This window comes from Mycetomoellerius zeteki, unplaced genomic scaffold (assembly GCF_001594055.1).
Source record: "Mycetomoellerius zeteki isolate Tzet28-1 unplaced genomic scaffold, Tzet1.0 scaffold182, whole genome shotgun sequence".
Taxonomy (NCBI): domain Eukaryota; kingdom Metazoa; phylum Arthropoda; class Insecta; order Hymenoptera; family Formicidae; genus Mycetomoellerius; species Mycetomoellerius zeteki.
Window position 1 is genome coordinate 503,591 of NW_017256778.1, and position 23,839 is coordinate 527,429.

Below are 23,839 nucleotides of genomic sequence, written 5' to 3' on the forward strand. Positions count from 1 at the left end.
CAGAGCTCAAAGCCAATAGCCGTCGTCGTCCGTGTTCCGTCCCGAAAAAGGAACGTCCCCGTAGCCGGCGCTGTCGCGCCGTTATCGAATATTTGTGGCCGGAAATAGAGGCAGGTATCGTATAAAATGACAATAAGGGCGTGCCATCCACGGGGTCGACGTTGTACCGCGTCGCACATCAATAACATTCGTTACCCCTGTTACACCCTATACGTGTGTACACACATGTACCGATAACTCTGTCTTTCTCCGTGAACACGTACATACATGTACGCGTATATTCGTATATGTGGATGGAAGACGAGGAGCATGAGGGTGTCAGACGCGCGGAGATGTCTGTGCCCTTTGTATCGAAGTCGCGGTAAAGAATAGCCGGCCGTGCGGGAACGTAAGAGGCCACTTTGTGTAACGTATGTCGCCTTTGTTAAGGGGTCCGTTGTCCATCGTCCGTCGTCCACCGTCCGTCGATCGTCGACCGTCGATCGTCGTGCGACCGCCGCGTCGCGTCGCGTCGCGTCGCGCTGTGTCGCGAAATGCGCTTTACGAGGTACATACAAGACAACGAACGAGCATTCGCCTATCGGTATTCTCCCTCTAAGCAATCTGAGCGTCAATTGTTTTTCATCGAATCGAATTAGGCAATTGAAAAAATAAATTTATAACATTTCGATATTTCGAATAAATATCTTTTTTGGTGGTCTCTTTATTTCTTAATTTATTTTCTCTTTGAGTTTCTAGTATTTCTAATAACATATGTTAAAATGCAATATAGTGTTGTTCGACTCGAAGAAAGGATGTAAAATATTTGTATTTTTAAATATTCCGCTTTTCTCTTATATCGGTTTTTACATTGTTACGTTTATTTTAAGCAGAGCTATATTGATTTAAATTTTTTTATTGTACTATTGTTTATTTTTCGCGAGCTACGAATGTAAAGAGAGAATGAAGGTACGAAAGTACGACAGTACTCGAACGGATTTTGCTCGCGTACCGTCGAATATTTTCACTTGAAATTATAAATGTGTTATCATGATTTTTCTGTACTTTAATTTTCACGCTCTAATAATATTTATAGAGGAGACATATGGTAGGTCGGTGTCCGCAATGTCGTTAGAAAATGTCTTTCGTCCCTTCCTCAGCTATGCCAGTTTTCTCAGCAGGTAGCTTAAAAGGCGGATAAAATAATTTATTTTCGCAGTTTAACGCGTTTACACGATATGTCATTACGTTCTCTCGTGTGTTGCTTTCAAACTTGTTTATGATAAATGCGTCGCTTATTCTTATCCTTAAAGTAAAATTGATCAATTATCGAATATACTTTCACTAAAATGTTAATTAATTTCACTTAAATAATCGTTTCACAATCATTTCTTCATTATTAACTTAATTGATTATTATTTCTTAAATTTTTAGTAATATAAATATTGTATTTGTGCGTATATAAATCAATTAAACTAATCTATAAAACGTGTTTAGTGATTAAAATCTTCAACGGTAACAACTTATGATTAAACACTAATGGAGAGTTTTTTTCAGTCGATCAGACGACGTTTACTTTCGAGTCACACAAATGTATTTCTTAACTAAAGTTTCTTTCGGTAAAAGATCCAAATATTTTAGAACCTTTACTTACCAAACTCGATATACTTCTGGGAGTTTCATCGGACCAAAGCGCATTGGAGAATGGCAAATCACTACAATCGACAAGTTCGTGAACTTGGTGCGAGTGTCTTACCTATATGAAAGTATCATAAAATTCACTTGTAAATTCTGTTAAATAATGAGGTTTGTCCATAATAGAGGTGCGTTTATAAAAACAATGCAGGCCTGCATGTTTTTGTTGATTGAGATTTAACAATGTTTTCTTACATAATTTTTTGCGCTGAATCCGAATCCGGCTGCAGAATTTCTCTATCACGTCAAGATTTCGAGATATCTTAACCTAAAACTTCCAAAAAAGCCGTTTTCAACCATATTTTAAATTAAATTAAAAATTAAAAAAATTTTTGTTGTCAAATCCATCAACGGTATCATTTACTATTGCTCTAATTAGAGACAGCAACATAAAATACCAGTAAGACATGAACAGTGAAAGTATAACAATTCTCGCAGAGAATATTTAAAAATATTTTGTAATAAAAGGTAGAAGAGTCAGCTAATCTATCCAGAAATACAGTTTGTTCTAATTAATACAACGGTATACGGATTAAGTTCCTATGAGGTACAATTCATTGAACTTTGAATAAGTATATCTTCGAAAGAAAAAATCGCTTTGAGATTCAAAATGGATTTTGGCTGTATAGTATTAAATGATACCGTTGATGGATTTGACAATAAAAATTTTCTTAATTTTTAATTTAATTTAAAATATGGTTGAAAAAGGGTTTTTTTGGCAGTTTTAGGTTAGGATATCTTGAAATCTTGATATGATAGAGCAATTCTGCAGCCGGATTCGGATTCAGTGCAAAAAATTACGTAAGGAAACATTGTTAAATCCCAATTAACTTTCAACGCCTCCAATTTTGCAGGCCTGTGCAATCATTACTTTTTTGTATTGTGTAAAATTTAAACAGATATTTCAAACAATTGATATTTTTACAGTGATATTATCACTGTATGATTTGGTCGGGGAAAAAAAGTCTGTTTACAAGTTGGTAAAGAGACTTTTAGCAACCTATATATTCTATTTTAAAAAATTTAGTAATTACACCACTTGATAGAGTAATATTTCAGCTTTAAGAATCTATATTTATAATTTCGATACGATGATTTTTCACGGAGTTACGAGTAATAAAGTCAGAATGTTACTTTTTACTTAATCCGCGAGTAACTCAGGAACAAAAAATCGTAAGAACATTTTTAAAAAACGATTTTGTAGTGAAAGTTTCAAGCTTTCGCGATAAATAGACGAAAATTTGCTCATATTTTTTTGGGCACCTACAAAGTGAAAAGAAAATTTTTCATTTTTTTACAGCTTGTTTTCTATATGTAAAAATTACAAAACTCATATAAATTCAAAAAATATAGCAACCATTCGAAAATAGACATTTAAAGTTTTAAAACTCTTTTCTTAAATTTAAATTTTGATCATTTTTAATGAAAATATTGATGGAAAAAAGTCTTTTTATCAACTTGTAAAGGATCTTTTTCCCCGATTCAATATCATATTTTAGATTTTTAAGTGTTTCTTTGCATTTATAGTTATTCTTTTTTTATGTATTTATAGTTATTCTTTTTTTATGTATATATAATACAATAAAACAAAAGAAAAAAGTAAAATGTAACTTTCGGAAATACATTGCTAAGTAATGAACGCCTATCTCGATCGAAACGCAAATCCGGGGAAAAGTGCGCTTTTCGCGACAATGACGGCCATGTCCCGACGACACCTTCGATACGCTCTAGCTGTCTTTTTCTCGTCATACTCGTCGCTTCTGTACCCGGTTTAACAATTAAATTAGTCGGTGCCCGTGGAGTTGTCCTGTGGAGCCTGGCAAAAAGGAAGAAGTGATCCCCCAATGTCTACCGGAGTCACGAACGGAGGAATCTCTCGAGAGTGTTAAGAAAGTCTCCGCTGTTACTCCGTTTCCCTCTCGCAAAAGCAAGAGGGTTGTAGGTAGGCAGGCAAAGCACAAGCCAGGATATTGAAATTTCCCTTCTAGGAAGTATTTTTCTTGTTCAATTTCTCCTCCGTTCACGAATCTCCCTTTTCTCTGGCCTGTTTCGTCTTGGGTCACATTTTATTTATTCCCCAAGTTCTGCCCTCTTCGTTTCTCGATTAAACATCATACATGATTCTTTTAAAAAGATAATATCTTAAAAAGATAATATCTTTTAAAAAGATAATAATCTTCAAATAATTAATTTTTTGACAAATCTTGTTTATATTTTGTTATAACAATGCTTTTATTCTAACAGTCACAATTATATGAATGTTTTGTAATGTATAAAGTAATCGATGTAATTAAATGACATAAAATACAAGACTTTTCTTTTTATTAATTTGAGTCGACTGTAGCGTTTCCGGAATCTTTATTGCGAACACGAAAGAGCACGTATAACGCAATGTTGGTGGCTAGGGATAGGCCAACGTTGTTAATTACGCGCAACATCGCGTAGCTTCATATTACTTCAACCCCCTCGGTGAGGTAATGTAGGGTATAATGTCATGAAGTAAACCAGTTCTTATTGCAGAGAAAACTACATAACTGCACATATCTTTACTTTTATCAGAAATTATCACCTGCTTAATGCGCATGGATAGTATATGCCGTAATCAAGCAAGTTCGGTTCATTCGGTGAAAATTCTGAAGCAAAAGTAGCTAAATTAGAAATATTATTAAATCGAGTAAATATTTCTATCTTTTGTTTAAAAAAATTTCTATTCCTGATAACAACAGCATATTTTAGAATCTTAAAAATTTTAATGTAATACTATTAGAGAAGCAGTATATAGTAAAAAAAAAATATTATTCGTTTTGTAAATATATCTTCTAATTTCTCATTTCGTCTTTTAACTGACTTGCATTTTTAAATATCAATTCACAATCAATATTTAAAAGTAGAAAACAATTAAACGCATTTTTAGTAGATTAAATTTTTTTCTTTGATGCTCAAATAAAGCGAACTATCAAGCAATTGTATATAATAGAATAACATCGGTACGATTATTTTGCATTGTCACGGAAGACAATTATTGACAAGAATCATTTTTTAAAAAGAGCGACTAGTTTTATATTGGCTCGTTTTGCGAATGTCCTTGTATTTTGCAATCGACGACGGCGACGCGAATAGTTTCAACTGAAGCACTATTAAACAATAACTTGATCGAAATTCGTATCAATATGCGACGAAATACAATCGTTATGCAGTAAAATCCATTTCCATTCTACAGATTTACGTAAGAGGCAATTTACCTATAGCTAAAGCTATAACCCTAGCAAAAGCTAAAACCCTAGCAAAAAATCAAGCAATTGTCACAAAATTCGTGAGAGTAGAAATAATAATTTGTAAAGTAAACGTTAATTTAGAATGAAATGAGTGAGTCATATAAAACCATCGATAGCTATGTGTAGACATAACACTAATATCCACTGACCAGGTAATAAAAGAAGTTCAGTTTCTCTCGTAAATAGACTAGAAAACTCTAATGAAGACGTGCCAAGAGTTTATCTTAGGAGTCGGTATAGCGACAATTGGTTGATCCCTTAGGGAAGATAATTTCAAGTACAGTTCCACTTCCGTCTCCCTTGATCGAAATCTATTTATTTATCTATCTAACCTATCTGTATATCCATCTATTTCTGTTGTTTATAAAAAAATCTACATCTATATTATTACAGAATACTTCTTTACTACAACATAACGGCTATTAAAATTTCTATTACATGTAATTAAAATTTAGTTATATTGTAAGTACTTTATTGGAGTAAAAAATGAGGTATCATATTGTTAAATGCTGTTCACTAAAACTTATATATAATTGATATAGATATTGGAAGTATCATATTATAAAAAAAGAAAAGAGAGAGAATGCTATCGATATATTGTTTCTCTCTAATGGAAAATCGAAAATTTATGACACAGTGGGTGGTTTACATTTTCGCAATATGATCCGGAATATGTTTTGATGGGTGGTACTTAGTTGCAAGAATCGAACATTTATCATTGTAACGATTTCTAGTGATGAGATGTTATTCTTTGACATATGCACGCTACAACTACATTACAACAGAACCAAGTGCGTTAGATTTCTGAATATTTCGTTTGATGAATGTAATCACATTTAGATTGATATTTGCGAAGAATTCGCTTGCAGTTTGCAATTTGTAGCTCTTATGGAATTACGAATGTAATGAGTTAACCAGTCATGTTGATTTATATAGATTATGTTTCTATACACATATGTATATTATATATTTTGCGACCAGAGAATCATATCGTAATGAAACTACTCATTTTTAAGAAAATCTGAAATATATGTACTTACAATATGACGTTATGATATCATTTCTTGATTATTGATGATTAATTGTAAGTGACATTTAATAATTATTCATAATAATTAATCGTTAAGGATTTAAAAAATGATTGCGTATTTAAAAATAGTCTCAATTCGGAGTTTTCATTTGCGTTAAAATCTTAGAACATATACTTGCTACTGGAAGAGGAATTTCCTCTATGCTGGCCCGTATACCGAGGTGAAGCCAACATCTGTGCGAGAGAGAAAGGTAGAGAGTCCCAAACGTTCACAATGCGCATGCGCAACCTCACGCAGCACCGTTATCTTACACATCTGTGTAATATACGAATGTGTAAGAAACGCTAAACCAACTATACAATTCACACAGACGACGATGCTGCGCATGCGCATTGTGAACGTTTGGGACTCTCTACCTTTCTCTCTCGCACAGATGTTGGCTTCACGTTCAGCGCCCTATTCTTCTTCCAATAGTATATGTTCTAAGGTTAAAATAAACTGATTTCTCACAGAAAAATAGTTTCACCTTAGAGTGCAAGAAAAATGAGAATTTTATAAAATCATTTTAGTGGAAGTTTACGTAACGATCGACCGGGTGGACGGTTCGAAAATTGTAGGCGCATTAGCTATTCAGGCGCATCAGACCGCTGGCGTGAGATATTGAACTGCACTATCCTATTTAAATATTCATGAACGTCTTTGTAATCGATGTAATACGGGTCTGGCGTAATCTCACGTGTCAGAAAGTAAATAGGCCTGCATTTTCAACTGAATGATTTGACTTTCGCGACAGACGGACCATCTTAATTAACGTGATAGAAATAAATTGATCCATTTGTAAAAGCACAAAATATTTTGAAGAAGACAAGTATAGCTCCTTAAATAAAAAATTGACAAGCAAAGGAATATATAACTAAACAACATGAAATATCCTCGAAACTGATAAAACATCGAAAAAATTCGATGCCTATAAGTAGTCAAATGTCTTTATTAAGTGACTTACTGCAAATTTACTGTAATGAAGATAGGAAGGAGATCTCGTCGTATATATATATATATATATACATATATATATAGGACGTCACTTGGATAATCTTTATTTTCTTTCTAGACGAATGGGAATTAAATTCGCTTCGTCCTGTTATACGCGTGGTTCGTCGTCTCTCGTTTCGCTGCAGGGTGTTTAGCAGCTCGTACTGAAATAATTCCGGGCGAAATTTGATTTGCTAATTTGACATCGGCTTTCACCGTTGTCCCCCGTCGCCATCCTCGCCGCGCAGCTACCCCATCTTTTACCACCGCAATGCAACGACAATGGCATTATAATTATAATTGCACTGCGGCGCCGACGTAAACAGCCGGCTTTGTACAGCCGCGCGTACGAACTTCTTGCTCTTATTAAATGAGGCGGTTGTGGCGGCAGCTCGTATGTACCGACATTATTGCGCACCGCAGTAATAGGAGTAATGTACCGTCTTGCCTGAAGCCAAGGTTGTATGAGATCAATGCCGGAGTGATATTAGTATAAAATTATTTCCGCTAAAGTATGTACGCACACATTCTCGTGCTAACAACGACAATGACTACTTATTAGCGGCACAGAGAGAGATGAGATATAATTTTATAATTTCTATATCGTATAAATTCTTCGAATTTGAATTAGTCTGACTATACGATCTTTAAAAAAAAATGTATAATTACGTTGAACGGTAAAATTCATTATTTTCATTTTTTACCTTTATGTTGCGATAATTGCCTTAAAGTTTATTACACAGTATATTTCTTATCAACCAATCTATCCTATCGCTAGGTAAATATGAGGCATATAAAGGAGATCGACCGTTTAAAGCGCAATGTGCCTCATGGGACACGTAGCAGTATCGGTGGTAATAAATATGTAAAAGACGAAGTGTACACACAAGCGCCTCGAGTGTATCTGGTAAATGTCGTATTACTTCGAAAAGTGCATACGAATGGCACGGGCTTTTAAAATGAATTATCTGATCGAATATATGATCGATAGTAGACAGTTCGTAAGAGGCGTAAAACGTGAGTGCTCTATCATATACGTATTCCTTAAAAAAATTTATCGCAATAAAACGCATACTATGTATTTTTTTCTTTTTAAACGAAAGATAGTAGAAGATTTAAGTGTATGTATTATTATTATTAAAATTATTTATGTTTATTTATATTCACATAAATTTTTAATTTATATATTTGATGTTATATATTTTGATAATGAAACGCTAGATTTCTAATCCGATGCCGCTACATACTATTCAATCGTGTAATCAAGAAATATTGATCGATAAGAACTGGAAAAGCATTTGAACTTTCGTTTCGATTACGGAAACAAAACTAAAATGGAAATACATATTTGTTCCATATTCAGTCACGAGTGTTGTAGCGTGGACCATTTTCGCGCTTATGGTTATACCTATTTAGCTTTAGTTAGTTAGTGCCCAACTAAGCAACCTATACGGCATTATCCACCGTCAATTTGCTCTCTCGACAACATCTACATCAACTCCATATCCTATCCCGGTGCTACGGGATGCCAAAGCTAATCGGGCCTTACTCCAAGATCCCTTTGATGATTTGGACTAGAGGGTGTCTAATAAGATCTATCCCTCCGTACATCTATGCGTGCACGCACACGTGCGCCCAAGTATAGCCGTTTGGAGTTTGCGTCTCTCAGTGTCGTGCATTTCCTCCGATGCGTCGCAACATCGTTTGGTTTTCCTTAATATCTTCAATCGAACACAATTAACGCAATCGTGTATTCAAGATTCACTTTTGATTTAATATTGCCAGATCCTTTCTCGAACGTATATGACAGTATCTGCAAAATCTGTTGTCGAGAAATCTCTAATCATTTTATGAGATGCAATATTTAAGGAAGTTACATTCTTATAAACTTATTAATTAAAAAAAGTTTTTCATCATATAAAAAATTTTTTTTTCAGATTTCACACCTCTTAACAAATGATTCTACATTCTTACAATTTTATTACACTGAATTGTCTGACTAGATTAACAATAGTAGATTTCAATCATATCTTATATGTATATTTGAGTGCGTCTAAATAAAATCCTTATTTGACGTATATTATTATGTGTATATGTGTGTATGTGCATATATATATGTATATATATGTATATATATATGTATATATATATATATATATGTGTGTGTATGTAACAGAATACATATTAACCTATGCTTCATGTTTGCATCTCTTTGAAGGCAGCTTCTGGAGCGCTCTTGGTATGTATTACTCCTCATTAACTGCGCAGTATTCCCTAATATGTACGTTTGATCCTATTGAGGAGAATATATCCGTGAGATTTGCCAGCTGCATGAAATGATCGACAATCAACAAGCGGTTGCCATAATTTCGCTCTACAGTCGAGATTATTTCTATTATTTTGCCACGATATTGATATTCCTACGTAAACTCGAATGCATAATCAGATCGTATCGATTCAGAGACATGAATATCACTTTACCAATATCAGTTTACCAATACAAAAGTCACAGTATTTGAATAATAAATTTTAATAACGCTTTCTTTGCATAAAATTAGGATCGATTTAATAAATAGTAGAATATTAAATGTAGATAATACCTGATCGAAATGACTTTATTTATTCAACTCAACTCAACTCAACTCAATTCAACTCAACTATCTCTCTCCCTCTCCCTCTCCCCCTTTCTCTCCTCTCTTTCTCTCTCTGAAATTCGAGAAAAACCACTTGTAATGGGTCTTTTTATATTTTATATGAATTTGAATTTGATTTCTTTTTTTAGAATTAGAACTGTTAGGGAGATTAATAATTATCATATAACAAGAATAAAGTGACATAATTTCAGTTTTTCACATAAAGCGTAACATCTTTAATTATATGTACATACATCGGTAGTCGGTTATTTCGTTCTCAACGTTTCTCGAAAACAACTCGAAAGCATTAAAAGCACTCCTGAGGTGCCAATGTAGTCCGTAAGGCGAGAAAACGACCTGCGTATTATTCGGCTTGTTAAGTTTTCAACAAAGCCCACGCTAAAGAGTGATTTACACCCCGGGATAAACTCCCTCTTCGTCTTGTTTCTATTGTGGTTTCTGTCCGGTTGTACCTTGCCAGCTTATGATTTCAAGCAGGTTATAAAGCTCGAGACCTCGTAAAATCGCAAATCGATCATTTAAGCGGAAATTATTGTACAATGATAGTGAGTAACTAAACTAACTTTTTAAAAGCTGTTATTCAAACATTTAAAAAAAAATTTAGTCCGATTACTTATATATTGTATAATGAATCAAAGATACTTTTAATCAATAATCAGTATTAAATAGTTTTAAGAATGTAAAAAAAATTATGTAATTATTTATTATTTACATCGGTTATTATTGCGATTATCTGTGTAAATTCCGTCTTTTATATTTTTCGTGTCTTCATTCGCTATAAAGTGTTTATATCAAATACATTCATTATTTACTTCGTAACTTTTCCAATATTAAAAATATTGGAAAATATAATATACGTAATCGAATATAATCTTGTTTTGTTAAAAATATATTTTTGTAGAAAAAATTTTCAATAAAAAACTGAGAGAACTTAATTGGCATATTGTTGGAAGTTTACATATAATCGTAGATATATTTTTTGTCCGAAACAAAATGAAAAAAAAAAAGATATAGTGGACTATCAAACCACTATTTTAATAATGCAGTGCAAAGAACGACAAATTACAGTTAATAACTTTTATAGTCTTTGGTAACTTACGATTAGTAACGTAGATAAACGGTTTTTATATAAAAAATTATACTTTTTATTCTGTTAGAATATTATCTTCGTATAGTCTTATTTTCGTATTTCTATTTTATCTTATTCTACGCAATTGTTCGAACTGCGTTGTAACATACATGATATTTGTACTTAAGAAACTTTAAATATATGAAAAAATATAATGAAATAAAGAAAAAGTATGTTGTCTTTTAATTTCAGAATAATCGCCTGATTATTCTAGAATCATTCTATCGCTTATATATCGCTGAGCGCACTATTTTGTCGGTATGCAGTGTGAAGAATAGTTTCAATTCCTTCACGCGCCTGATGATTCTCGAGAAATCTATTGCGGACGAATATTCGAGTCGCTGCTTGCGTGACGTGACCGGCCAGGCCAAATACGTGTATTCTCAAGCAATAACATCGCAAATGTGTGTTAATTCCCCAAGAATACGCGTCGCCAACCTGACCTACGAAGAAGCGTCCGTTGTCTTCTTTCTTGAAGGTCCAAGTCGATATTGCTTCCTGGTACACAGAATAACAATCGATGACACTCGATGCTGATATGTCGATATTGTTCTTCATTCCATACGTTTGCTATAATCTTTATTGGAAATTAAACGGTTTAATCCAATGGATTACTGAAAAATATCCTTGGAAAATATTTTTTCGAAAAAAAATCGACACAAATCTCAAAATTAGATGAACATCAAAAAATATATTACACAAGCATCTCTAAGCATAAAGAGTCAGAATTGAAACAGTTGATCAATTGTACGAATTAGTAAAGCAAATTGGTTGAAGGATCCATTTTGATGTACGAATTAGTAAAGCAAATTGGTCGAAGGATCCATTTTGATTAAAATAAAGATAGATCAAGTCATCGGATCAGAATTTAAAATTTCATTCTTGTTCGAGTCATTCCTTGTGAGAATAACAAACATGACCTCACGATAAACGACACACACAATCACATTTATCATAAAACATTTCCAACATTTCAATACGCTGTGTTTGTAATCCGTTTTGCGACCTATATATAAATATTTTTGATACTCTATAGACCAACGCGAAATGTAAAAAATATAATAGTCCAGGAATTATGGAGAATTATGGATGTTAAAGATAAAGATTTAAACGAGCGGTCCATAGAAGAGATGGAACATTGATGCACGATAAATGTACGATTAAATAACTCAGTGAAATAAATCACATACGGAAAGCATAACCGGATATATACGGTCGTATATGTACATACATGACAGATTTTAAGCTCATGAACCGAGTATTACGAGGAGTCCGAAAGTCAGCAATAATATTCACTTCGTCTATTTTAGTCGCGCGCGTATATATCCGTGTTTTAGTATCCATCTCCTCACGGATACTTAAATTCTCGCCATGTGTGAGTATGTCATATACGCGCGACGACTTTCGAGTTCATTCCAACTTTGTACTGATACACCTATATTCCATTAGTTTTACGTTCGAATCATTGAGATTTATATGTACTCTCTCTGACGGAAAAAAAGCTGGTATTAATATCGAAATCGTTAAAGACAGAATCTTAACGTAACGGGAAGTACGATGCAATAAATTAAACGGCGTGACGTTATTTTTTTCTTGCAGTTTATTATACACAATTCATCTGCACAGAATGCAATTCAAATTTGATCACAATAAACTACTAGTAGCAGCATGGATATATAGTCGTCGAGATATTAAAACTGTTAATCTTAAACACGAGATGCATTATCCACTCATTACTTGCGCCAATACGAATAAAAAGCAAAATTGACAGCGGAAACAATCGGAATGATGATAAAAAAAAGACAGTGCGTATTGATGATTGTGAAACGGCTAACTATTATAAATGTTTGCCATTTGCGTATATAAAGGCAATATGGTTACTGCCTGTATATTTAGTTTGTAAATTATATATTAACCTTTATCTATATTTAAAGGAGGGAAGGAATTCATTTCTCTAAAGTAGTCCTGTCCAATTTGCACTCCGGAGCAAAAGCGCAAAGCCATCGACGCAAAAATTTAATATGGATAAGATTTCGGGGACTATAAAGTATTGATACGCATCTGAGTGACGCTTATCAATGCTTTACAGTCCCTGAAATCTTATTCACATTGAATTTTTTTGCATCGATGGCTTTGCGTTTTGGCTCCAGAGAGCTCAAATTGGACAGACCTGCTCTAAAGGCTCACAGAAATTAGCAAGTGATATACGTAACAGTATTAGAGCGCAATTTGTCAGTTTAATTTTTTTTGCAATTTAGACAGCAAGAATCTATTTCATTATATCTGATGCAATTAATACAGTTTTTTATTCGCAGAATTTTGGCGTTTATGATATTCGAAAAATGTTATTGTATAGGCATTCGAATAAAGCATATTTGACAAATAAAAATTGATAAAGGAAACACACACGTCATCACAAGGAAATGCGAAATGTAACAACGTTGGAAACACCGGTAGTTCAGCGTTATCGATTGGTAAATGAACACCTGCATTAAACGGATCTATGGATGGTTGCCACAGGACCAAGAATCAAGAACATCTAACGCCAAGCACTTTACGGGAAAGTGATCTTAAAGGTGTTCACCCGATTGAATGGAAATAAAACGTGGACACAACTGCCAATACACTTAGGTGAGATTCGCTGTTCTTGCTGGTCCAAGAAGGAGGAAGCTCGACAGTGCACGGTGGTATAGCGCTCAGAGGGAGGACGGAAACAATTCCGTGATAACAAGATCCAAGTGCCGAAGAGCGTTCGTGCTGTAACGTGCAAGACGGTAGAGAATGGCGTAAAGCTAAGGTGTAATAGCTGTGTGTGTGTGTGTGTGTGTGTGTGGGGGGGGGGAGAGAGAGAGAGAGTGTGTGTGTGTGTGTGTGTGTTTATGTTTGTAAATGAGATATTGGGTACAACAATAATATAAATCAATAAAGCTAAGCTTTGAATATAATATATCTACTTCTCAAGTTATAATTCACAGACTAATCAGTTATTTTTTCTCAGAATTATATTCTATATACACACTAAATCTCGCTAATAAATTTGCCTTCTGTTAAGCAAAATCTTTTTCTTCAGACCAGCGTATTGCAGTGGTAAAAAATAAATTATGTGTTATTAAGAAAAAAATTTATTATCTGCATTGGAAATTATTTATAATTTATCTCAATAGAAAATAAATTTTAGATCTTTCTCTTTACAAGATACGCTCAACATGCGCGTAAAAATGGCTTGCATACTAAGCGAATAAAAAAACACATAACATCGTGTCTCGCATACATAAACGAATAAAGCGTAACATGTTTTAAACTTATTGCTTTTTTATCGCGACGTCTCGTATGACATACTAATTAATATAATACGTGCACAATCTGGATATTAGTATATGCAACTCAATAGAATAACATCGTCGTGAAAAAGATAGCTGTGACATATAAGAATAAGTTCTTTTCTTTCTCCCTCTTTTTTTTTTGTTAAAAAGAAATTGAAGTAAAACCTACATGCGGCTTCAAAAGGCGAAGAGATCGAGGTACCAGTAAGGTACATAGAACGAACAGTTAGAAGAAGGGTGCAGGATAGAGGACGCAGGAAAGATAGGGGAGAATGCGAGAGAGAAAAAGAGAGGGTTGAAAGACTGACGGACGGCGGATCCCCGACAAATGGATTAAGCGCAAATTGCTAAACTCTGTTTAATTTGGCCAAATGAATTTTGTTCCGCCAGCCCTCTCCTGTTCTTTCTCTTCCCCCCGTACATTCTCCTATCCCCTTTTCATTTCTCTTACTCTTTCTTACTTTTGTGCTTACTCTCGTAGTAGATAGATCAAACTTTCGGTCAAAATCTTGTTTCTCATCAAAAGATGTAAGTTGAATTTCAAAACATACATACATTTTTATCTTTTTAAGATATATTTGGAATATTAGGAGAGGAAAAATCAAATTTTTCATTAATGAGAAATTATTTCTTATAATCCATTAGAAATTATTTCACTTCATGTATAAAATAAAAATTATTGTTTTGATATAGATACTTTTATAGAAATGATGTATACACACACGCACGCACGCACAAAGCGAAAGGATACGTTTAATCGTAAAAAAATTTTATTATGTTTCATTATGTTGTGCAACAAATATAGTACGATAATATTTATTTCATTTTAATGTTGAATCTTCAACTTTTAAATTTGCGGTAAAATATTTGTATTATGTTTAATCGTTGATAGTTTGACTGGAAGATGTACAAATGCGTAAGTCAGTTCGCATCAAAGGCATGATTATGTATCGTTGCATGTTGGTCCTGTATGTACCGTATGAGGGTAAATTCATATAATCTGATTATTATACATACGACAGACATATTAGATTGTTTTGCAATGTTTAGAACATCCGTCAGATTAATTCTGAGATATGAGCGGAAGTTTTCGAATTTGCATCATCAAAATTAAAGATCAAACAAATTATCATGAATAAATATAGTATATCTCTTTCTCGAATCGAAGAATTGACGCCATCTGGATTAGATACGAGGTGTTAGTAATGCTTGATCGGTCGTACGCTGGTATCAATAAAGCGAGCTCAATTTGGTTTTTCTACAGGCTCTACAGTATTCCGATTCACATGGCAAATGCTTGATGTGACTCATTTATTACGTAATGTACATATATGTTATTCACTATTATGAGAGTTTTCCGTTCTAATATGAAAACATTAAGGCTATTGCGAATAATAGAAAACATCATCAGCTGTACCGGCTGTATGCTACTGATTAATGATGATACGACACACACACATTACATTTTCTAAACTATATTACTTCTACAATATTTGTTTTATTTACTTATCGATTTATTAATATTTTGTTAATATTTGACATACTAAAAACATATAATTTATAAATTATAAGTATTTTTATCTATATAGATATGATGCATCTTCTCATTTACGCATTATAAAGTAACAAAGTGTTATTTCTCTCTCTCTCTCTCTCTCTCTCTCTCTCTCTCTCTCTCTTATGTAATTCTCTTAAATGACGTCATGAAATTGCAATGAACCATATAACAAACAACTTTATCTCGGTATGAGCAGTCGTGTGCGAGAATTTCAAGCGAGCAGATCGCCTTGACTTGATAAAACAATCACGTTCAACATATTGCATTGGATTATAACCTGAGGGTGCCTCACACAATTGCAAACAGTGATATTGACACAAACTTTCACGACATTGGCGTTCAACTTTATCTCGAACAAAAGGAGTAATCGGGTTCCGATTAAACATTTATCATGGAGTATTGGACAATAGTCTTATCAATAATAGCCGTCATACTTGCTATTTATTATTATTCATCCCGTAAAAATTCGAATGTGTTTCAGCAGCACGGAATTCCACATGTAAAAGACTATTTCTTGTTAGAAAGGATTTGGAAACTTTTTGTTCGACCAAAAAGTTTCGCCGATATGATTAAAGAAATGTACAATGTGCATTCCGATGCTAAGTATATTGGTGCTTTCGATTTTACGAGATCGATCGTAGTAATTCGTGATCTTGAACTGATTAAATCTGTCGCTATTAAAAATTTCGACGCGTTTCCGGATCATCTTTTCTTTGGCAACGAAACTCAAGATCCGCTTTTTGGAACAAATTTGATTGCTCTTCGCGGTGACAAATGGCGCGACATTAGATCGCTTCTGAGTCCTGCTTTTACAGCTAGTAAAATGAAGACAATGTTTCAATTGATATCTGAATGCGCTGTGAACTTTTCGGAGTACTTATTGAATGTACCGTCAGATAAACGCGTTATGGAAATGAAAGATATATTCACAAGATACTCTAACGACGTGATCGCCTCATGCGCCTTTGGTATTGACGTGGATTCGATGAGAAACCCAGAAAATGATTTTTACATTTTCGGCAAAAAAGCGACAAATTTTGGCATGTTTGCTCTTATGAAAATTATGATGTATCAACATATGCCGTCGCTTATACGTCTGTTAAATATTAAATTAATAGATGATCGTACTAATGCATTCTTTGTAAATCTGGTAGCTGACACTATAAGAATAAGAGAAGAGAAAGGTATTACTCGTCCAGACGTAATCCAATTGTTGATGGATAGCAGAAGTAAAAGAGAACCCGGGAGAGAACTGACCATTTTGAATATAACATCACAGGCATTCATTTTTTTTGTTGCTGGCTTTGACAGTAGCTCGACACTGATGAGTTTCGTGGCACACGAAATTGCCGTCAATCCAGATATTCAAGAGAAACTGCAAAATGAGATCGACAAAATTTTAGAAGATACGAATGGTAAACCATCTTATGAGGCGATCAATGGAATGAAATATCTAAATGCCGTTATTAATGAGGCTCTCAGAAAGTATCCGGTACAACCAATGACGGACAGAATATGCGTTAAAGATTTTGAGTTGCCTCCTACACTGCCAAATGCAAAGCCATGTCTTGTAAAGGAAGGAATGACACTCTTTATCCCAATTTATGCGCTTCAACACGACCCTAAATACTTTCCGGAACCTGATAAATTCAAACCTGAGAGATTCTTCGATGAAGAAGACCAGTGTAATTTTAATGCTTATTATCCATTTGGATTAGGTCCGAGAATGTGCATCGGCAATAGATTCGCGTTGCTCGAGACAAGAATTATGTTATTTCATCTTCTGGCTCGTTGTCAGTTAAAGCCGTGCGAGAAAACTTCGACATCTGTAAAATTTCAGAAAGGTGGATTTTCAATGCGGATGGAAGGCGGTTTCTGGTTGAGCATTGTACCTAGAGAAAACGCGCATCCTACGGTTATGGAAGCAAACCAGTCATGTCAGTTCCAAATTCCAAAGTAATCCAAATGTAAGGCCGTCGAACAGTAGGAGCATTCAAAACATAGAATTCTACAAATATACATATTGTCTTTGGAAATTCGCAAATATCACATATTAGAGATATAAAGGTTTAAAACTGACACGACTAATTACAGATTACGATTAAATGGCTGTTTGTCCGTGCGATCATTACATTATCGTGCGTGACTCATGGACAGGCAGTCGTTTAATAATAATCTATAATTGGCTAGTTTTAAACATTTATATCTCAAAAACTACTGCTGAGAATAAAAAATGACAAATATTCTTTTAAATTCTTTTTCAAGAACTTTCTTGTTGTAGTATTTTGATTCGCGAATTTTGAGATGTAAAAAAAATCACAAACATATTTTACATTATATTTACTGCAATATAGACATTATGCTACATTATTATAACATAAATTATATAAATATATATATATAAATAATAATAAAAAATATTAGAATGTATAAATTTATTTACAAGATATTCTACGGCAATTCTGCGATTCTATTTCAATTACCGATGCGAAAACAGTTTAGATCGCAGTGTATATATATATATATAAGTATCTTTTATTCGCTCCATTGTCTGAAATTATAACTTATAGTCATGATTCAAATCGTCACGACAAGACAACAGACAGTTTAATGCAATTTTGTAATTTTGTTGTTGTATGTATTAAATTCGTAGACGTAATAAGAACAAACTAATTGTGTATTCCTATAAAGTTGTCACTATCGATTCACAGAAGGAGTGAAGTAGTTTGAATCATATCTCTCTCTCTCTCTCTCTCTCTCAAATATCGAATTGAAGAAAGATACTAATAATAATACTTACATGTTTAATTCTTTCTATGAAGCACAAATTCTAAGATAACGAATGTATAGGGAATATTTATTACGTCTACGACTAAATTGTTATTAATTGATGTAAATCAAGTTACTTATCAATAGTAAATAAAAGGCACATCGAATATATTTGACATGGCAAATATACTTGAAAATATTAAATAAACGGTAATCTGCTGAATCCAGTATTCAATTATAAAAATGTATCATGTTAATAACAACGAAGGCATCTATGAAGATACTGTAAAATACTCGTTGCATCTACTTGCGTAAGCGATGACGAATCCGATGTTATATTAGAAAGATTACGTCAGTGCAGTAGCAGTCAGCCGTCAGCTTTTGACGTGTAACGTTGTGCTTCAGTACCGTCTTTGTTATTAACAGTACAATAAAAAAGTACTTAAGAAACAATCTGGTTACCAAAAAGTACAAAAGTTTATTTCAATTTCTACAAAACTATATGGTGTATACTAATTCAACGATATATATGTACATATATATACTATCAATATGATATATATAATTGCATTGTCGGTGATAGCAGGTGCTTTAGGCCTTTATTATTTTCTCTTCAAAGATTTAAATTATTTCAAAAAATATGGCATACCATATAAGACACCTCTGCCGATATTGGGAAATATGGGACCAACGTTTTTGCGTCTTCAGTCGTTAGCCGAATTGGTCAAGACCACTTATAACTTACATCCTGAAGCCAAGTATGTTGGTATGTTTGATATGACCGTTCCAGTTGTGGTGATTCGTGATCCCGAGCTTATTAAATCCGTCACGTTGAAACACTTCGATAATTTCATGGATCATCGCAGTTTTATAGATGAAAATCAAGATCCACTATTCGGCAAAAATCTTTTCGCCCTTCGCGGAGAAAAATGGCGACAGGTACGATCTTCATTGAGTCCAGCCTTCACATCCAGCAAAATGAAATACATGTTTAAGTTAATGTCGGACTGTGGTGTCAATTTCGGTAATTATTTGGCGCAATTGCCACCGGAGCAGAGAATACTGCAGATGAAAGACATCTTTACGAAATATACTAACGACGTGATTGCTACTTGTGCTTTTGGTGTCAGTGTTGATTCCATGAGAAACTCGGAAAACGAATTCTATGTATACGGCAAAGAAGCGACATCTTTTAACACTACTGCTTTCATAAAGTTTTACATATTTAGAACCTTGCCTTGGTTGGCACGATTAATCAACTTGAAAATCATTCGTCAAAAAATAACAGATTTTTTCCGAGACCTTATAGAAACTACTATAAAAACCAGGGATGAGAATGGTATCGTCCGTCCTGATATGTTGCAATTGATGATGGAAACCCGAAGTAAAGAGGGCAAAGCAGAATTCACTACCGATGATATGGTAGCACAGGCATTTATCTTTTTCTTTGCTGGCTTCGATAGTACTTCAACGTTAATGAGTTTTGCCGCTCATGAACTCGCAATAAACCAAGATATACAAGAAAAAGTTCAAAAGGAAATCGACCAAGTTTTGGAAGAAACGAATGGACAAGCACCTTACGAAGCGATTAATGGCATGGAATATTTAGATGCTGTGATTAACGAAGCTCTCAGGATGTATCCGGTTGCTGTAGCAATGGACAGAGTATGTGCAAAAGATTTTGAGCTGCCGCCAGCATTACCAGGATTGAAACCATTGGTTATAAAGAAAGGGCAAAGCATATGGATACCGGCTTATGGACTTCAACATGACCCTAATTACTTTAAGGATCCGGAGAAATTTGATCCCGAACGATTTTTTGGTGAACAGAAGAAGGACAGTCTCAATTGCGGAGCCTACGTTCCTTTTGGTCTTGGTCCCAGGATGTGCATAGGTAACAGATTCGCATTATTGGAGACAAAGGTTATACTTTTTCAACTACTGGCCCGTTGCGATTTGAAAACCTGCGAGAAGACGCCAATACCAATCAAACTCGCTAAAGACAGCTTCAATATGAAACCTGAAGGTGGTTTCTGGCTGAAGGTGTTACCAAGAAAAAATACGCATCACACTCTAGCAACTAATCTCGTAAATGGAACACACTAAATGTAAGAAAATTTTAATAAATTGTTATGACTTCTTGAAAAATTTAAAATAAAAGAGACATTTTTCGATATAGAAAAACAATTCCTGTTACTTTTGTAATTAATAAAAAATAATAAAGAAAAATAAAAATAATAAAGAAAAGTGTCTAGATGATACTGATCTAAAAAAAAATAATTTTTGATTTGTAAAATTGTTTAAGTTTTTAAAAACATACTTATAGAACCTCATAATTAAAAAATTTAATATTCAAGCATATTTATGGTATGAGATACAATGAAATAGTGGTCCTTAAATAAAATGCATGTACAAAAATGGAAAACTATCCAAAGGTTATATAACAACGTATAAAAATGTTTCTTAAATTTCAGATAAAATGAAAACAATGAAAACTCAAATGAACACGGTACAGGACGTTTCTTTCTGTACGGCAAGAAGACGATAATGTTGCTGCAAATTCAAGAAATAATCTGCGGTATATTAAACGTATTAATCATATTATGTAAGTTTCTTAGAAAACGGCAAAAGAGAAAACAGCATGAAAAAGATTAATGGACTGAATATTATTTTGCAATATTATTATCATCGATAAATTTATAATGATTTTTTTTGTAAATAATACAGATAACTGTATAATTATTGTTATTATAATAACCGTTCGTATATTTTCAATAAGTTTCTTTAAATTTATAAAAAATATTTTTATAATTTTCTATATAAAAATGTATTACGTAGACAAGAATGTTATAAAAAATGATTTAAGCAAGCGATTACATAACTAAGATAAAAAATCTAGTTATATAAATAGCATAAAAGTATCATATGAAAAATGTTAAAACGAGAAAAGCTTTAAAAATTAGTTAAGGATATTTTTCTGTATCTATTTTCTATGTATGTATCTATATGTATATAAAATATCTGTCTTCAAGTATTATATATTATTTGATTCCATTGAATTAATATTTCAAAATAACTTAACCCCTTACAAATTGTATACTATCAAATCCCTTTACATAACACGTATACGAGAAAGATTACTATATTTAATGCAGTAACAGTTAAAAATTATAGCTCGATATGTAATGTTATATTAATGTCATATATTAATTCAATGAAATTATTATTAAATATTAATTAAATATATATATATATTATATATATATAATATATTATATATTATATTAATATTTAAATAATAATATTTTTACTTTCTTCAATGTTCATTTTAATCGTGTAAACTATTATTACATATCACAATATATATAATCATTTTGTCAGTAACAGCAAGCATCTTAAGTTATCGAGAACCAGTTCTACTTTACTAATTATTATACTTTTCATTAATTATTGAAAAACTCAGAAAATGTTAAAGAACTTTTTATATTTAGTTTAACTCATTCATCAATGAAACTTTCAGAATGTATCCAAGTGGTGTATTATTTGATAGATTATATATAAAAAAGATTTCGTATTACCACCGATACTATCTGACATAAAACCTTTTACTATAAGAAAAGGACAAGATATATGGATACCGATTTATGGACTTCATCATGATCCTAAGTATTTTGAAGAACCAAAGAAATTTAATCCCGAGCGGTTTCTTGGTGAGCGGAAGAAAAACAGTCTCAACTATGGTGCCTAACTTCCTTTTGGTCTAAACCCAGAAAATTCATAGGAAACAGATTCGCGTTGCTGGAAACGAAGATTGTGCTTTTTCACTTGCTAGCACGTTGCGAATTAAAACCTTGTGAAAAGATAGTGATTCCGATAAAGATAGTTAAAAGTGCTTTTATTTTGAAATCATAAGATGGTTTCTGATGGTTGAATGTGACATCCAGGAAAAATACGCATCATTCTATCACAGTTAATATTGTGAATGGAACGTGCAAGTTGTAAGGAAATTTAGTTAAGTTCATTGTGCTATTAGAATTTATAATTGTGAATGTATCAAAAAGTAAAAATTAGAAAATTTTCAATCATTTTGTTAATTAGTGACATTGTACCAATGAAAAAAAAGATTTTATAATATAACAGGTTTGTAGTTTTAGTCAAATGAGTACTTTATGTAATTTTATAAAATTAAAAGTTTTCGAATGTTAATAATTTGCCACTGCAATAAATAAAATAAAAAATCTATTGCAAAATATATTAGGATAAATACAAATACAGCATTATATATTTCAAATTTCATTTAACTTTCAAATAAAACAAAAAATAATGGAATAAAATAATAATGACGTAAGGTTTGTTATTCTTGATTTGTTTCGATAAGAAGATGTTTATACCTCACAAAGTAAGTCTCTCTTACTTCGTGGTTTATACTGATGTGTATGCACAAGATTCAGCGAAGTAAAATTGCTGAATCATTAATACTTTATTCTGAGATTGTAATGCTAAAACGATGTGATTATCGCAAGAAACGCAGAAAACATGCTCAAGTATTATTAATTAATAAGATAAAAAAATATAAAAGGAAGAACGGGGGGTATGTTATAGATATATAATGTGTGCGAGTGCGTGCGTGCGTGCGTGCGTGTGTGTGTGACGTAATTGCATTTGGTATTTGCAGTTTTATAATTTATTATGACAGTTGCAATTAAATGTAAAAATTCTAATTTATTTTAATAAATATCAGTTTATTTAATTATTATTCTGATATTTTCTTATACTGATTTCTTTGTGCGTTGTTTCTTTGTTTCAGAAAATCATAACATTTTTATATAAAAATATTCTTTGAACAATAAAAACAGTGTTATTATCTTTCACTAAGAAAATGATAAAAAAAGACGATATGAAGAGAATTAAAGATCAAGTGTTATTTATCATCTATTGTGTGTGTCATAATCATTGATTAATTCCTAACTTATGACGTATAAATCTTTGGATGGAGCATTTTGGCTACGGATTTGGTTTTAGCACGCCAAAAACTTTCGGGATCACATACTGCCGTTTCTGGGTCAAAATTCATGTCGACCTGTATTATCGTTTATTACAAACAATTGACGAGTCACATAAAAATGTATGTACATTACATTAGCATATTATGAAATATTTTACTTATAATACTAATTCAACTAAAATCTTTTTAAAATTGTGTTAAGCTTTTTATTCGCGTTCATAAATGCCATTTTTACTTTTAATATTAATTTAAGCTCGCGCTTTGCCCTATTTAAATATTCTATATCTTAAAATACAGGCTACTGAATTAATAGAGAAATACTCGATAATATCTATTATCTCTAGAAAGAAAAAACTCTTATTATTATAGAAAACAATTACTGACAAAGA

At 32.7% G+C, this 23,839-nt stretch overlaps 1 protein-coding gene across 1 annotated transcript; it reads left to right on the forward strand.

Moving 5' to 3' along the window:
- Positions 1 to 15,886: 15,886 nt before the first annotated feature.
- Positions 15,887 to 21,103, forward strand: LOC108721701 (uncharacterized). The gene is made up of 3 exons (XM_018446376.1): positions 15,887 to 17,632; positions 18,973 to 20,553; positions 20,920 to 21,103. The coding sequence occupies exons 1-2, from the start codon at positions 16,068 to 16,070 to the stop codon at positions 20,549 to 20,551; spliced, it is 3,144 nt and encodes a 1,047-aa protein (XP_018301878.1). The 5' UTR covers positions 15,887 to 16,067; the 3' UTR covers positions 20,552 to 20,553; positions 20,920 to 21,103.
- The last annotated feature ends 2,736 nt before the right edge of the window (positions 21,104 to 23,839 follow it).